This window comes from Sus scrofa, chromosome 1, assembly GCF_000003025.6.
Source record: "Sus scrofa isolate TJ Tabasco breed Duroc chromosome 1, Sscrofa11.1, whole genome shotgun sequence".
Lineage (NCBI taxonomy): Eukaryota > Metazoa > Chordata > Mammalia > Artiodactyla > Suidae > Sus > Sus scrofa.
This window is the reverse complement of record NC_010443.5, coordinates 222,521,993-222,538,553: the sequence shown is the minus strand read 5'-3', so window position 1 is coordinate 222,538,553 and position 16,561 is coordinate 222,521,993. Positions and strand designations below refer to the sequence as shown.

Below are 16,561 nucleotides of genomic sequence, written 5' to 3'. Positions count from 1 at the left end.
ATTGTCTGGAATGATACGACTGCTGTTCTCTCAGGATGGTTCACTGCTGAGGATATAATCCAATCAGGTCAACATTTCTATGGAATCATCCAATCACACTCAAAGACAACTTCGAGCAATGCAAATGTTACTCAGAGCTTATTACTACACTAAGCCAAAGGAGCTTCCTTCCCCCCCAGCAACATGTGTACTCTCCTTGGCTCCTGTTCTATTAATAGGCCAGAGAGACTCTTTAAGGCAGAGCATACTGACTGCAAATATTCTGAGGTGATAAACAGCAAAAACATTACCAATGTATGATTTCTACACAAAGTAAATCACAAAAACAAAATTTAAGAAATTCAGAAAGCTGAGCAATGCCTGAACTAATTTTATTTTCAAGCTAGTTCTGGTTCCTCACATTTTGTAAAGAAATAGCCCACAGAGAACTTTATCTTTAAAAAGCCAGTGGCTAATCAGTTCCCAAATGTGAAGAGGTTTCAAGGACTGAGGAGGATACGCAATGTCAGCTGCCTTTCCCTAAGCTTTTGTGGAATCAGTTCATGCCAGAACTTGACTTTTTTAATTTTTAAAGGATAATTTCAAATAAAAATAAAAGCCATTTTACAAAAATACACAAAGCAGCACTACACATTCCTTCCTCGGGCTGTAACGCTATTAGCTGAAATATTTATAGACCCCTGGATCAGAAATACATATATGTTTAAAACCAATCATTTCTGTGGAAGGAGTGAATTGGGTCAGTGCCCTTAAGAAGCTCCCCTTCAGCTCTATTTTCTGCTCTCCAAACAAAGAAAGCCTTTGTGCATTGTATTAGCCACTGTAAACTGTTTGGACACCCATTGTCAGCCCTGGCTGACTGGATCGGTCTGGTGAAAAAGAGATAAAACAGGAGATCCTGTCAATATATTTCTAGCACATTCAAATCTAAGCACGCCAGCTCACCCTAACTGAGAAACCAGTGGCTAGGATGAAGTTACTGCTCATGCTTATCTTGACCCTTGGAATATTTGATTTCCTTATCGCTTCAAATTTCTCCGCAAGGAGTCTTCGGAAAGGGCACCGTAGCTCTAAATCCAAAAGAAAACACTGATGAATAAATTGCTTGGCCATGCTGATTCTAGCCACTCACCGGAAAGCAAGTAAGGTCCCTAATCAGTCAGGGTTATAGGGAAAATTATTTGAATGAGAGTGAAGATTCACAGACATTCTAAAGGAAGAAAAACTCATTCTTTCCACATGTGACATCATCATAAGGATGATTTTGCAGAAGGTGAGTCATGATTTCTAAATGTCTCAAGAGCTATACATGATGGCTCGTATTTCACAAGCAGGACAGCTAAATGTTGGGGTGGACTAGAGCATGCCGTCAGCCTGAGATGTGAGACCCAAAACAGGATAAAGATCGAAATCTCTTTCCATTTATGTTGATAAAAGAAGACAGAGGGAGAAAAGGGAGACATTCCCTTCAGCCCACCTATAAACCAGATACATACCTTTTATTTTCTTAAAAACCAACAAATCAAAAGGACTTCAAAAAGAAAACACTCATTTTTGTTTCATAAAATTATGCATCAAAAAACAGCAGCTCTTAGAATCAAGCCACCTCTCAGACTGTACTAATTTATAGGCTTCCAAATTATAATTTCTCAAACTTACTCATATATAAAAGTACTGGAGTCCCCATTATGGCTCAGTGGTTAACGAATCCGACTAAGAACCATGAGGTTGTGGGTTCGATCCCTGGCCTCGCTCAGTGGGTTAAGGATCCGGCGTTGCCATGAGCTGTGGTGTAGGTCACAGACGCGGCTCGGATCCCGCATTGCTGTGGCTCTGGCATAGGCCAGCAGCTACAGCCCCAATTAGACCCCTAGCCTAGGAACCTCCATATGCCTTGGGAGCGGCTCTAGAAACACCAAAAAGCCAACAAAAAAAAAAAAAAGAAAGAAAGAAAGAAAAGTACCTAAAACCACAGAGCAGCGAGAACTTGAGTCCCTTCAGGTAGGACATACATATGGCTGTGTCAACACTGCACTAGGTGACTATAGAGTCAAAGGACTGATTCTGAACACGAATAATAGAAAGAAGCCCCATCACATTTTTCAGTAATAATGATGATACAAGTAAATTATAACTGCTACCATTTAAGCTGCTTTTGCATCCCCAAGAGGCATCTATGCCATTTCTTGTTTGCTGACACTCAGCTTCTACTCCCAGAGGCCAGAATCCCACGACTCCCTTGCCAACAGGATGTCAATGAGGTGCAAGTATTTATTTAAGTTCTTAAAGGATGAAGGGAAGCAGATGCCATTCGTTTTCCTTTTCCTGTAGCAGCAGTCATGGGTAAAAACTGATTTTCCAGACCTGAGCTTTGCTGCTATCCCCAAGCTCCCTACCGCATCAGCCTCCTCTGAAGAAAGGTGAGATGGTTTTTTTGAAGGTTCTGGCTCTGAGCAGCAGCAGCGTTCTAACTCTGGTGGTGGGGGGGGGGGGTAGGTAGTGGCACAAATCAGAGAATTAGTAGTGGGATCTTGGTTGTCATCCTCCAGGCTTTTGTTCTGGAGGCACCTAATTCTCTCTGTTAAATCTCTTTCACCTTGAAATAGCTAGAATGATGTCTGTTTTCTTCACTGAATCCTGACCGAAAGGGTAAATAATGTATATTACAGCTGAGAAAACCAACCCTTAGAAAAGTATGCTACCCAAGGCCAAGAAAGTGTCAGGACAAAAAGAATTCAAACAAGGTCTGCCTGACTTCGACATCACTAAATGAAAGTTAAACACACAGAGTGAAAGTTAAACATATCTCCAACCCATGACCCAGCAATCCTACTCCTAGGAACTTACACAAGAGAAATGGGTACATAAGCCTACAGAACAAAGTGTAGGTGATTTTCTTTTCTTTTCTTTCTTTCTTTCCTTCTTTTTTTGGCTGCACCTGTGCTATATGAAAGGTCCTGAGCCAGGAATTCACCCACACCACAGCAGTGACAATGCCAGATCCTTAACCTAAAGCCACCAGGGAACTCTGAAGATTATTTTCATGGAAGCTTTATTCATAATAGAAACAAAACAAAAAGCTGACAACAATCCAACTATCCATCCACAAAAGAATCAATGAACAAACAAACTCTTATAAACGGAGTATTAACTACTCAGCAATAAAAAAAAGACTACTGAATCACACAACATCACAGATGAATCTCACAAAGGTTACTCTAAGGAGAGAAATCAAACACCAAATGGCTTTTTTGGGTTTTATTTATTTGTTTCTTGTTGCTTTTTAGGGTTACATCTGCAGCATACGGAGGTTCCCAGGTTAGCCACAGCTGCCAGCTTACACCACAGCCACAGCAACTCGGGATCTGAACCTCATCTTCAACCTACACCACAGTTCATGGCAACGCCAAATCCTTAACCCATTGAGCGAGGCCAGGGATTGAACCCACAACCTCATGGATACTAGTCAGGTTTGTTCCCGCTGAGCCACAATGGGAACTCCCCAAACACCAAATGTTGATTTCATGTATACAGCTTCTCTCGAGGTGAAGCAAAACTACACTAGGCTGAGAGCCATCAAAAGAGAGGTTCCCTTGTGGGCGCGTGGGATGGTAGCAGTCAGAAAAGTGGCGGGAGAGAAACCTGTAAAGTGATGGAAATTTCTATTTTTTGGTCTAGGTGGTGATCATACAGGTGAATACATTCATGTAAAAAAGTACATTCTAGATAGTGGCAGAGGTTACACAACCTTATGCCACTGAACTGTACACTTTAAAATGGTGGATCTCGTGTGTGTTTTACAATTTAAAAAAAATTACCAAGCTCTCCACTTCGGAGTTGTGCACTTTACACTTCAATAAAACACCATGAAAATGATACTATAGAAAAAGCTTCCCTGTAAATAAGCAGGCTTTGGAGGTCAGACCCAAGATACCACCAGTCCACAGGAAAAATGTTCTCGGTTTCAGGTAAATGTGTCTCACCTCAGTTCTTCGGTAAATTGAGTTTAACCTTTCCCAACTCTTCGGTAAAGACATCTGCAAACTATACATTTAAGCAGAATCAGCTGACTAAACATGTCTCCCAGATCTCCGATTAAAATCCAAAATCAAGATCTGCTAGAAAAAAGGCCACCAATGTTCAAAATGAACTCCGTGCCTCTTTATCTCAACATGTCACCACTTTGCCTGTTTTCAGAGTTTAACAAAACACCAGGAGGAAAAGCACCAAGGTTTTCAGTTCCATTTCTGGAAGATTTCAATAGGTGTCAGAGCTGCCGCAAAGCTCTCTCCCTTCTTAAAACTCACCCAGACACTAAACAGACCAGGCTGAGGCGGGCGAAGGGCTCTCCCTGAAGTTAGGCCGAAAAACTCAGATGTGCTTGAAGTAACCCTGAAACGTGGCTGCTGGCAAATGATTTCACATCAGTCAGTGAATGGGTAATGAGGTCTTGTGACAGTCACCAGGAGGCCTGTCTTCAGCGTGTTTGCGAGGTACAAATCAGAAGGGGCTCCCAAGGGTAGGCCTGCCTTACCTTCCACACTCATGCTACAGGCAATATGGTCCCTGGGAGATAGGTCCACAGGGAAAGAAGTGGGTGCCGGACACTCCCAGGATGCAGCTTTTACTGGGAAAGGCAGAAGGGAGGAAGAAGGAGTGATTTTCAAGCTCTGCGAGATGGTTGCAGTTGCTGGCTTGGGACTGCAGGGGGAGGAAGGGAATTCAGCCCCCACTGAGCTGCTACATTATTGAAGCTGCAACTGAATAATAGATCTTTCCATCACTTCATGAGCTAAACAAGACAGCCTCTCTTAGAAAATCACCATTTAGAGAGCATCTATTGGATCTCTTCTTAAAAGAGAGAACAAAAGAGAAAGGAAACACATACAAAAGTTGTCTAAGGAGTATAGAAGCACTTCGAGATGACACGAACCAATAGGATTTATATTTAGAATGTTTTCAAGGCATTATACCAAACACTCAGAATCTTAAGCATTTCAAAAGACTTCAGAGATGATCAAATATAACTATTCATTTCCCTATAAAGAAACTGAGAACTGGAAATACAAGCCTTAGCTAAAGTCACCAAGCTGATTTGCAGTACAGCTTACAATAGGTGTTGGAGATGCCACAAAGCTCTCTCCCCACCCAAACTCGGCCAGACACTAAACAAACCAGGCCGAGGCAGGCAAAGGGCTTTAGGTCTGTATAAAATTCTTTATTTTTTTCTTATTGACAAATTATCATCCATTCACTTTACCAATGTCAGGAATCCACTTTTCTAAGTTCTCAATGAATGTTCAGTTCTTACTAGTTTATGCAACAAGCCTTCCCCAAATCAAGTCAGTACAATGTGGTCGGTGCTTAGTGGCCTGTCAGCTTCTGGGGTGACCAAGGTGACTCACAACAGGGAAGGGCTCACGGCTGACTGACTGACAGGAAGTGACTGGCGTGTGGCAGATGTGATAAGGGCTCAAATAAACAGTGGCATGTGCACACTAACCAATCACAGGCCAGGAGGCAACTGATTCACCCAGCAGGAAGAAGCATAAGGGAGGAACTGGGCTTCGAGAAAGAGCTCGCCAGGAAGTTCCTTCTGAACTATTCATTCTTTGCAAGAGCCAAAATGGCTAGTTTTGCTCACGTTAATTCCTTCAAAGAATTTCATTCTGCTTTGTCAGATATATTTGGGGACAGTTTTTCAAGGTTTGAGAAGGGTCTAGCTGCCTCCCACAGCCTGCATTACCCCTCCTGCCCATCTCAGAGCTCCACCCACCCAGGGCCTCAGGTGCTCCCCGCTGTGGGAAGCAAAGAAGAAACACCACACCCTAGGACTTGGAATGCTTCCTTTATAAGAAATCGCTCTGGGCAAATGGAAAGAAACAGCTACATTGGGAACATTATTTCCTCCTTGCAAGAACAAAGGGCTTAGATGCTACAAGTCCTGGAAGAGTTCATTAAATCCTACTGATGATGACTAGAAAGCAGCATTATTTCCCCCAATTCACCTTCAACTCAAGTGACAAAGTCTAGAGCACCACAGCACTCTATGGTGTAGGTTGCCTTGTTCTCTCATCTGAAAGCTTGTTCTAATACAATGGCAAGGATATAACTGGGTTCTAATCATTTCCTATTAATTACAGCCTAATAATTATTACTGACTAGCAAGACTATCCCAATAATTCTCTCCCACAATATATGATATATAGTCCCTTTAAATGCCTCTGACTTGTCACCAACCATATTGTCACTAACTGTAAATATACATATTAACTATGTATTTAGTCCCATGCTTATAAAGGCTCTCTATCAGATGAAGCACACCATAATTGAAGTTTCAAAAGACATGTCATTTTCTCTTGTGAACATAAAGTATATTTCATACATCTGATTGAAGTCTACAATAGAAATAATAATCACCATATTAATTTTGAAGTCCATGTTTACATACGCATATGGGTAAAATTTAGTAAACATCTGTATTCAAGGATGTGACATGAGATCTTTGCAAAGATGAACAGCAGAGTTTGAAATCTGGGGATCAGTTGAGCTTCCTACAACACAAACAATTCTTTTATTCTCCAAAGATCTATCAAGTCTTTTCATCACTACTATCATTTCAGCCACCCTCCAAGCCCCTCCCCACCAGTAACACACATACAATGATGGGAGAAGAGAAACAGAAACTATAATCCACAAATATTCTAATCAGACTGAATATTTAGTCTGAAAGTTAAAATGAACTCATTATTACAAAACTATATACTACCACAGTCTGCAATGCACAATAGTGTATAAGTGGTTAAGAAAAGCTGCATCAGGGAGTTCCCATCATGGCGCAGTGGTTAATGAATCTGACTAGGAACCCTGAGGTGGCGGGTTCGGTCCCTGCCCTTGCTCAGTGGGTTAATGAGCCGACGTTGCCATGAGCTGTGGTGTAGGTTGCAGACGCGGCTCGGATCCCGCGTTGCTGTGGCTGTGGTGTAGGCTGGCGGCTACAGCACCAATTTGACCCCTAGCCGGGGAACCTCCATATGCCGCAGGAGCGGCCCAAGAAATAGCAAGAAAAGAAAAGCTGCATCATGTTTTTAAAGTTAAAGACCTGATTTAACTTTAACCACCTGGCAGAGGCACTAAACAAATGTCTGTACTGATTCCAAATGACTCAAGTACAAGTTACTAATTGAAGGTGTAGGACTTCTCATAAAAGGTGTACACACACGCCTACAATTACGAATTTTGGTGACCGAAACAAAATATTTTCTACTCTGGTTTTATTCACCTCCCATGAATATGAACTTCAATTGCTCATTTTGCCAGGTCATAGCAGGGTTTTTTTTCCTACCTTAAGACTTCCAATTGCTACAACAACCCTTGTTAAAGCCTATTTTATAGACCAATATAAGCTCCATTTTTAAAGAGTCAGATACATTACATGTGAGGTTGCTTGGATCTCTGTATTCTTTTCTTTTTTTTAAGGCTGCACCTGTGGTGTATAGAAGTTCCCGGGCTAGGGGTCAAATCAGAGCTGCAGCTGCATGCCTACACCACAGCCACAGCAACACCAGATTCGAGCCATGTCTGCAACTTTTAGTGTAGCCCACAGCAACGCTGGATCCTTAACCTACTGAGGGAGGCCAGGGGTTGAACCTGCAACCTCACGGAGACCTTCTGAGCCACAGTGGGAACTCCCATGGGTCTGCATTCTTTAGCACCAATGGATCTTGAGTGAGATGCACTCAGTAACAGAGTGACATAGGCCAAGAGTGCCAAAGCTTCCTCCACCCTCCCCCTAACCCCAGCGTTCACTCTATCCTACTGCAAATGTCACACTTAACAGACCTTAAAAATGCAAATGTCTTGTGGGAAGCAAAGAAAGCAATGCAACTTAGGCAAGACCTTCAATAGGTGCACAAGTACACTGTCTACAGTAACACAGAGAACTGGGTGGACGAGGGCAAGATGCAAATGTTAAGATATAAAGACCATCAAATTCAACTTTCCTGGCTTTTCTGGACCATTTTGGGTCCAACTCTTCTGACGGTGTGGTTGAGGTATACCTAGTTTTCCATTCCTAAATGTCATACTCATATTTAAAGAGTATTTCCCAAGTCTCAGATTTCAAGGGCTACCTTCACAATTTTTGCCTTCACCTCATATCACTCATTCTAATAACTTACTGTTCTTCTTAAATCAAACTCACATTTTACTTAATACTTACTTTTGCCTCATTCTAAGCAATCTATCCATGAAATAAATGAGTTCGGTAATTGGCTCTATGTTTTTTTATTTCTGAACTACAAAAGTCATACAGAATAATTAAAGAATAGGCTCTCCCAAAGTTCCCTGGTGGCTCAGTGAGTTAAGGATCTGGCATTGTAACTGCTGTGGCTCGGGTTTGACTCCTGGCCTGGTAACTTCTGAATGTTATGGGCATAGCCAAAAAAAAAAAAAAAGAATGGGCAAGTCTCTCTCTGTGTCACCTGTAAGTCTGTCTGCATAGCACACTTTGGAAAAAACACTGTTTCAGAGATGGTTAAAAAAAAAAAAAAAGGCAGAGAAAATGCCTAATTAACTTAATAGGTGTTTTTTTGTTTTGTTTTGTTTTCAATATGACAGTACAGTCTCTCGAGTTTACAGGTTATGGGGGCTGATGCAGCATTGGATGCAGTAGCCAGCTGGATGATGAGGATGCTAGTTTCCTTGAAAACCAGAAGGAAACAGTCCCGCGGTCATGGAAGGCGTATGCAGGCTTGCCTGAGCTCTAGCACTCAGACACTAAGTTCTAAGAAGGACATTTCCTGATCGAATTGCAAACACAGAAGCAGGTACTTTCCAACCTAGAACTCCGTTCCTCACACAAAAATATAAGTGGCAGGCAAGCTCAATCCACTGCTTTCCGAGATAATCTTCACACTTGGAACTAGTTATTGCCAACACCAGATATTGGGACTGAGTACCTGATAACTTTTTTTATGCTGTTGTATGGTTGTTGCAAAAATTTTGTTTGCTTTTTGCTTTTTAGGGCTGCACCCATAGCATATGGAAGTTCCCAGGCTAGAGGTGGAATTGGGGCTATAGCTGCTGGCCTACGCCACAGCCACAGCAACAAGGGATCCAAGCCACATCTGCAACCTACACCACAGCTCACAGCAACGCTGGATCCCCAACCCGCAGAGCAAGGCCAGGGATTGAACCCATATCCTCATGGATACCAGTCAGATTCGTTTCTGCTGCACCACCACAGGAATTACCCCCCTCCCCAGCTCCATTTTTTTTGGTTTTTGCAAAATTTTTAATGGGAATACCACCTCATACATTCATAAATTTGCTGGCTATACAGGCTTCTACTCACAAGCGTCATCATAAAAATTCCTGTGGGGATGAAGTAGGTGCTAAATCATTTTAAGGCACATTTCTCTTTTAACCTGAAGAAAATACATGTGAAACAGGTTTTTTTTAACTGACTAAATAGAAGTTAAATCTGACTTCAGGGTCACTTTCTGACCCTGACCCTTGGTTTTAAGATGAAGAAATGAACTCAGTAAAACATCTGAAATAATCATTCTGCCCCACCCACCCAATTTTCAAAGGGAAATGCCTCTCAACATCGAGACTGGCTGGTCCAAGGCCATTCGGGCCAGCACTCACTGACCCCCTATTACTGCTTAGAGTCTGATCAATGAGGCATTTTATAGGGTGTCAGCTCTCAATTTAGATAAACTAATCTGCAGCCACAACTCCTCAATGGGATTTGCTTTAGGGATTAGGCCAGGAATTCCCTGATGGCTCATATTCTTAGTAGAGGCTATGTTGAAAGTTTCAGGGTGATTACAACCCTTGCTAACTCTTCACCCTGCACCCACCACGCCCACAACTCATGCCACTCCCCCGCCAAATCTGCAGGACTTTCTACACTCCAGAACCTACTACAGGACTAAATTGGCCCCACCTAGTTTCAGGAATTTATCTGTTTCCTAAAAAGAAAGCCTTCTAGAGTTCTCTTATGACGAATCGGGTTAAGGATCCAGTGTCGTCATTGCAGCTACCGTAGGTTCATTCCTAACCTGAGAACTTCAACATGCCTCAGGTGTGGCCAAAAAAAAAAAAAAAAAAAAGCCTTCTTCAGAAGAAAAAACCTCACTACTCAAAGTCACTGCAGGGATTTTATCATCTCCCTCGAATCCCCAGACACTTCTTCCGAAGAAGAGAAATGGTTGGCTATGACCTTTTGTCAATGTACAAGAATTAAATTAAATGTTAAACAAATATAGGCAGAAATTCTTGCAAATGGAATTCCCCACAGGGTGATGTTAAAAAAAATGTGTTGGTCTTAAGCTTATGAATGCCCCCCAAATAGTAATATTCCCTGTGTGAGGGCAGAATGGGGGTGGAGTGCCTAGTGGGGAAACTGGTTCACTTCTTTGTAGGAAAAGTCAAGTCATTAATATATTAGGGCTTTCTGTGGCTTTTTTTCCTTTTCTCAAAGTTCTCTTACTGGCATCCAAGGCCTGTTTTAGTGTGAGCAACTTCTGCTCTTTCCCTCAGCAGCTGCCCCGACCCTACCTGGCACCTTCTATCCGTCCTTGCAAAACCCACTTCCCTTAGTAAGCCGGGACCCAACACTTAAAAGAGTTTTCAGCTCCTGTTTTCATATTAAATTGGCCCTCCTTATCCAAGGATTGGGCCAATTATATAGATCAAGGGGAAAAGAAATCCCCAGAAGTTCCAAAAAGCAAAACATGAATTTGCTGCACACAAGCAAATTTACATAGCATTTACGGTGTATTTACATCTATTTACATAACATTTACATGGTATTAGGTATTGTAAGTAATCTAGAGATGATTTAAAGACTACAGGAGAATATGAGTAGGTAGGTTATATGAAGCATATGGAGGTTCCCAGGCTAGGGGTCTAACCAGAGCTGTAGCCACTGGCCTACACCACAACCACTGCAACGCCAGATTTGAGCTGCATCTGCGACCCACACCACAGCCCATGGCAATGTCAGATCCTTAACCCACTGAGTGAGGCCAGGGATCAAACCTTCATCCTCATGGATGCTAGTAAGATTCGCTTCTGCTGAGCTACGAGAGGAACTGCCACTATGCCATTTTAGATAAAGAACTTAAGTATCCTAGGTTTCTGGTATCCTAGAGGAATCTTGGAACCTCCCCTGCCCCAGGACACCGTGGGATGACTGTACCAGCTACTGTTTACTTAGCACCCACTACAGGCCAAGCTCCCTACGTCATTTCACTCAATCCTCATTCAACTCTGTGAGGTGTGTTGTTAACCTCATCTTCTATATTGGCTTACCCTGTGAGGTATCTGTTCAAATAGTGAACTTTTTTTTTTTTTTTTGTCTTTTTAGGGCCACACCCATGGCGTCTAGAGGTTCCCAGGCTAGGTAGGGGTCTAATCAGAGCTGTAGCTGCCGGCCTACACAGCCAAAGCAACTCCAGATCTGTGCTGCATCTGCAACCTACACCACAGCTCACAGCAACTCCGGATCTTTAACCCACTGAGCGAGGCCAGGGATTGAACCTGCAACCTCATGGTTCCTAGTCGGATTCATTTCCACTGGTCCAGGACGGGAACTCCTGAACTTTCTTCCTAATAAGAATCCCTGAAGGGGAGTTCCCGTCACAGCGCAGTGGTTAACGAATCTGACTAGGTACCATGAGGTTGTGGGTTCGATCCCTGCCCTTGCTCAGTGGGTTAACAATCCGGCGTTGCCATGAGCTGTGGTGTAGGTCGCAGACACGGCTTGGCTCCTGTGTTTCTGTGGCTCAGGCGTAGGCTGGCAGCTACATCTCCGATTGGACCCCTAGCCTGGGAACCTCCATATGCCGCTGGAGCGGCCCTAGAAATGGCAAAAAGACAAAAAAAAAAAAAGAATCCCTGAAGGGAGTGTGCACAGGAAGACCCCACACTTTGTTGTATTTTTGTACTGCACAGTGTGCATCTGTGCAGCACACTCCCTCCTTTAGCCACAGCAGAGAGAGCCTGCAGTCCAAAAAACATCTAAAATTTTCAGATCAAACAGACTCTTGAAGTTGAGTCTTACTCACCTCACACCCCCACCTCCCCAACAGTGGCCGGGCACAGGTGGGTGCTCATTAATTTATTAACTTCGCGGTCCTAAAAAAGTTGCAGCAGCCATTCTGGGGGGGGGGATCCCCCTTCATCAATCTTTGGCAGTAGCTCTGAAAAAGCTCAAGATACAACTCAAAAGCCACCACTGCCTTAGTAAAACACTCCTTTCTCTCAGCTCCCCAGAGAGAAGCAACTCCAGCATCCTGTCCCTATTTCTAACTGGAACTATCAGTCTTCATCATTTACAGGTTTCCCCAACAAGACAGTGTGGTTGGTAGAAGCACACTCTTAACATTTCTATTTTCCACACTGAGATGAAGGTGCTCATAAAAATGTATTAAACAACCAATTTCATTGTTTTAGGCAGGATAATAATTGGCACTTTGGCGCAAAAGCAATCACTACTACTAACTCCTCAATTAAAATGAAAACCATCTGCTTCCCACGTATGCATGTAGACTGTCTTTCCCAGGAAGAATCCTGACAAAAATGACCCTGTTCTCCCAGCATGACCTTCAGCACCTCCAGCACAGACCATCTAAAGATCTGAAGGAAAAGGGCCGCTTTCCTTCTGTGATGGGATTCCCCTAGCTGAAGAAGGGAGGGCAGTTTCTACCACGGGATGAGACTCCACTGGGAACTGCTGGAAAACCACAACCATTACTCAGGCCAGACAGCTGCCAAGGAAGCAGCACTGCCTCGGAATTGAAGCTAAAATAGAGGTGGGAGGGTTGTATTCCATTACTAAGCCCTGGAGTATTCACTCCCAAGTTCATCCACGTTTCAAGAATGTTAAAACCCTGTAGGCAAAACCCTGATTATTTATAACTTAAACTACTGTGTAAAGCAGAAACTTGACAAATGAAAACATAAAAGAAAAGGAACTGGTGACAGGTAAGATAATACCAGAATACAAAGTATTCATCACTCCCTTTTTGGGGGGTCCTCCAAAACCCTATCTCCATTCCCTGCCACAAATAACTTTTACTTATACTGCCGACTAAAAGAGATTGAAAGGGAAAATGAGGATTCCCATCTCCAAAGAGTCGTCAGTTCGTCTCATGCACACATGCTCTAACTTTGCATCAATTACAGAATAACTGGTTTGAAACTAAGAAGGAAAACTCAAAAGCAAACAACAGGCGACATAACAAGCTCAACGAGATGCCTCAAAGGTAGCAGGGATCCAAAACAGAGTTCAAGAGAGTTTCCCCTACTCGCGACTGAAAACCAAGTGACTTCATAGAACAGAGAAAAAGATTCAGGAATCCTGGAGGCCCTGACCCAGCACCTCTGCCGGCGAAACCTACTCCCTGCCCTCAACTCCACCTCCGGATGGAAGAATCCCAGCCACCTACAGCGCATCCGGGAAGCCCACCACGCGCTCCTAAGCTCTCTCCTCGCGACCCTTCTCCCAACCGAGCGGGACGCCAGACGGCACTTACATGGAGCCAACTTGACATCTCCCGCCTGGGTGGAAACCCGCGATCTCCTCGCACCGGCATTTTCGGGCGCGGGTCTCTCATGGACGCACCAGTCCCGAGCCCCGCTCCTCCTGATACTCCGGGCGGCAGGTCAGTTCTCAGTCCGTCAGCCGCGTTTTGCCTGGGTGACGGCCCCACGGGGACCCACCCCTTTGTCCCTCCTCCCGCGGCCGCGGCGGCTGCGGCGTCCGCCCGCCCCCGGCCGCAGGCAGCGCCTCTGCGCCGGCCGCCGGCCCGGGAAACTCTGAAAAGGGCCGCTACCACCCCCGCGCGGCCCGGGGGAAGGCTTGCCAGCGCCGCGCCCCTCAAGTCCCCACCGAGGGTTCGGGCTCGCGCGACTCCCCGCCAGGGACGGAAGAGGGTGGAGGCAACAGGCAGACACCGAGGCCCCAGCTTACCGCGCCCCCCACGTCCGAACCTCCCCCCTCTCCGGCCGGCCGGATGGTTCGCTCCGCGGCATGCACAGGGCCTCAGGTCCCGCTCCCGCCCCGCGCGTGCGAGGGAAGCGCTGCAAGTTTGCTTGCAGCGGTAAGTGTGGGGTGGCGAGTTAGTCAGCAGGTTCTCCCATTAGAGATCCTGTAAGAATGCTTTTTGGAGACTTTTGCAGCGCCCCCTCCTCGGTTCTCTTCCGAAAGGAAGAACCCGGGAAACCCCGAAGTTTTTGCTGTCTTGCCTAGAGGCTGGCAACACAGGGCACTGTACCCCAGGTTTTTCAGCTCAACAATTCCCCGAATTCCGAGGGTATAAGATGTTCATGTTAAAGAATAAAACATGATTTTTGAGGGAAATATACGCCAGGTTATCTCTTTGGCACATTTCCAACAACTCTAATAAAGAGATGGAAACTCCTCTCTCATCACTAGCTTTTAAAAGGCTTTTTTTTGAAAAATAGGTTACAAATACTTATCAGGCAGGATTCATCAAATTCAACTCAGTACATTTATTTGTTTTAGAGTCCTCTATACGAAGAAATGTGCACAATAAATAAAATCTTATTTGGGGAGTTCTCAGAGTGGCACAGCAAGTTAAGGATCTGGCATTGTCATTGCTGTGGCTCTGTCCCTATCCCATGCCAAGGGCACAGCCCCAAAATTTTTTTTTCCTTGTTTTAAGGTAATGTAAGTTATTTGGAAAATCAAGACAGGTGCACTGATGTAAAAAAATAAAACTTTGGGTTTGGACTCTAAGGAAACCACACTGTAAGAAAAAAAAAATGTGGCCATCCTGCTCTTCTAAATTGAAAAGCAAAACTCGGCCCAGGCTCCCAAGAAGGTAAAAGGTAAAAGGTCAAAATGGATCCACTGACGAAATGCAGATGCCCGGCTCTCTCCCTAAAAAGTTGCTTCACTTCCTGCCTAATCAAAACAAGTTTGGCAGTTTATGTGGAAAAACAAGTCCAGCAGATGCCTCTCTGAAAGTGTTAGGCTTCTGGCCTCCTTTGGAGTAGCTAAGTGCATGACTCTGAATAAAAAGCACTGTGAGTAATATTTCCCATTTTCATTCAAGTGTTCAGAATTAGACATTTCGGTTGTATTTCTGATGTAAGGTGTTACTCTCCTGATGAAAGCACTATTTAAAAAAAAAAAAATCTTTTCCAAAATAGATGTTGCTGACTAATAATAACAGTGGCAGCATTTGTGAACTGGTCACACCTTAGTGACATGAGCTGATACCACTAAAATTTAAAAAGGATAAAAAAAGCCAGAATGTAACAATTATATCTGCTGAGTGATTTCCTTTTTCTCTCCAGAATTGTGCAGTCCAATATGATGACCACTTGCCACATGTGAATATTGACTACATTTAAATTTAACTAAAATTAAATAAAATGAAAATTTCAGTTTTCTTAATCACATTAGCCACATTTCTAGGGCTCAGTTAGTAGCCACATGTGGCTAGTGGCTACCATATTGGACAGTGTAGATATAGACTATTTCCATTGTCACAGAAAGTTCTATTACACTACTCCAAATGATGACATTCTTCCATAGTACAAATAACAAAATTCTCACAATACACAGACTCAAAGAGTGGTGAAAAAAGTGATTCAATTGATACAGGAGCTTTGCTGGTGGCAGTATAAATCAATACAACTCTTTGGAAAAGAAAGTTATAGGAGGGAGTTCCCTTCAAGGCTTGACGGAGACAAACCTGACTAGCATCTGTGAGGACGCAGGTTCAATCCCTGGCCTCGCTCAGTAGGCTAAGGATCCAGTGTTGCTGTGGCTGTGGAGTAGGCCAGCAGCTATAGCTCTGATTCGACCCCTAGCCTGGTACCCTCCATATGCTGAGGGTGTGGCCCTCAAAAAAAAAAGAAAGAAAGAAAGTAAAAGAAAAGAAAACAAAGTTATTAGTACATATTTTTCACATTTGGGGTTTCACATATGAACACCACTCCTAGCATTTTTTCTCCAAAGAACTTCTATCCAACAAGTTATTACTGAACACCTTCTGTCAAGTCAGAACCCCCTGATTAATGACTTAGGCTCTTACCTCGGAAGTTCAGTTTACAGCAATTGGCAATCAGTAAATTATAAGAAATCAAGTAAGTGCTGAGATTCCTGGCAGACTCAGGGTAGTCTGGGGGCTTTCAGGAGGGGTTACTCACCCCCACTAGGAGTATGGAATTTAGGGAAGGCTTTCTAGAGATGAGGCTGCTTATGCATTCTAAAGGATAGGCAGGAATGAGTTTGTGAGACAATAAGAGAGGAAAAAGTTTTCTAGGTGAAGGCAATAAATAACAAGTGAAGAAACAAGAAAGGAAGAGATGGTGGGCTTGCCAGGAGGTGAGATTGTCCAGGCAAGCAGGGACTGTGTTCTACTGTGAACACAGTAAAAATGGGATTAGGCTAGCATTTTATAAAGATCACTGTCAGCTTCTTGGAAGATGGATGAGTTGGGTGAGGGTTGCAGGGAGGTGCGTCATTAAGAATGACAAGACCAGCAAAAAAAAAAAAAAAAAAAAAAAAAAAAAA

The 16,561-nt window shown here is 43.7% G+C and overlaps 1 protein-coding gene across 7 annotated transcripts in view; it reads right to left on the bottom strand.

The window, feature by feature from the left end:
* Window positions 1-16,561, bottom strand: part of TJP2 (tight junction protein 2) — a 138,472-nt gene that overhangs the window by 74,436 nt on the left and 47,475 nt on the right. The window contains exon 1 of one of the 7 annotated variants that reach the window (XM_005660143.3): window positions 13,548-13,802. In XM_005660143.3, the coding sequence (XP_005660200.1) occupies window positions 13,548-13,628 (81 nt within the window). In that variant the 5' untranslated portion in view covers window positions 13,629-13,802. 7 annotated transcript variants of the gene reach the window in all.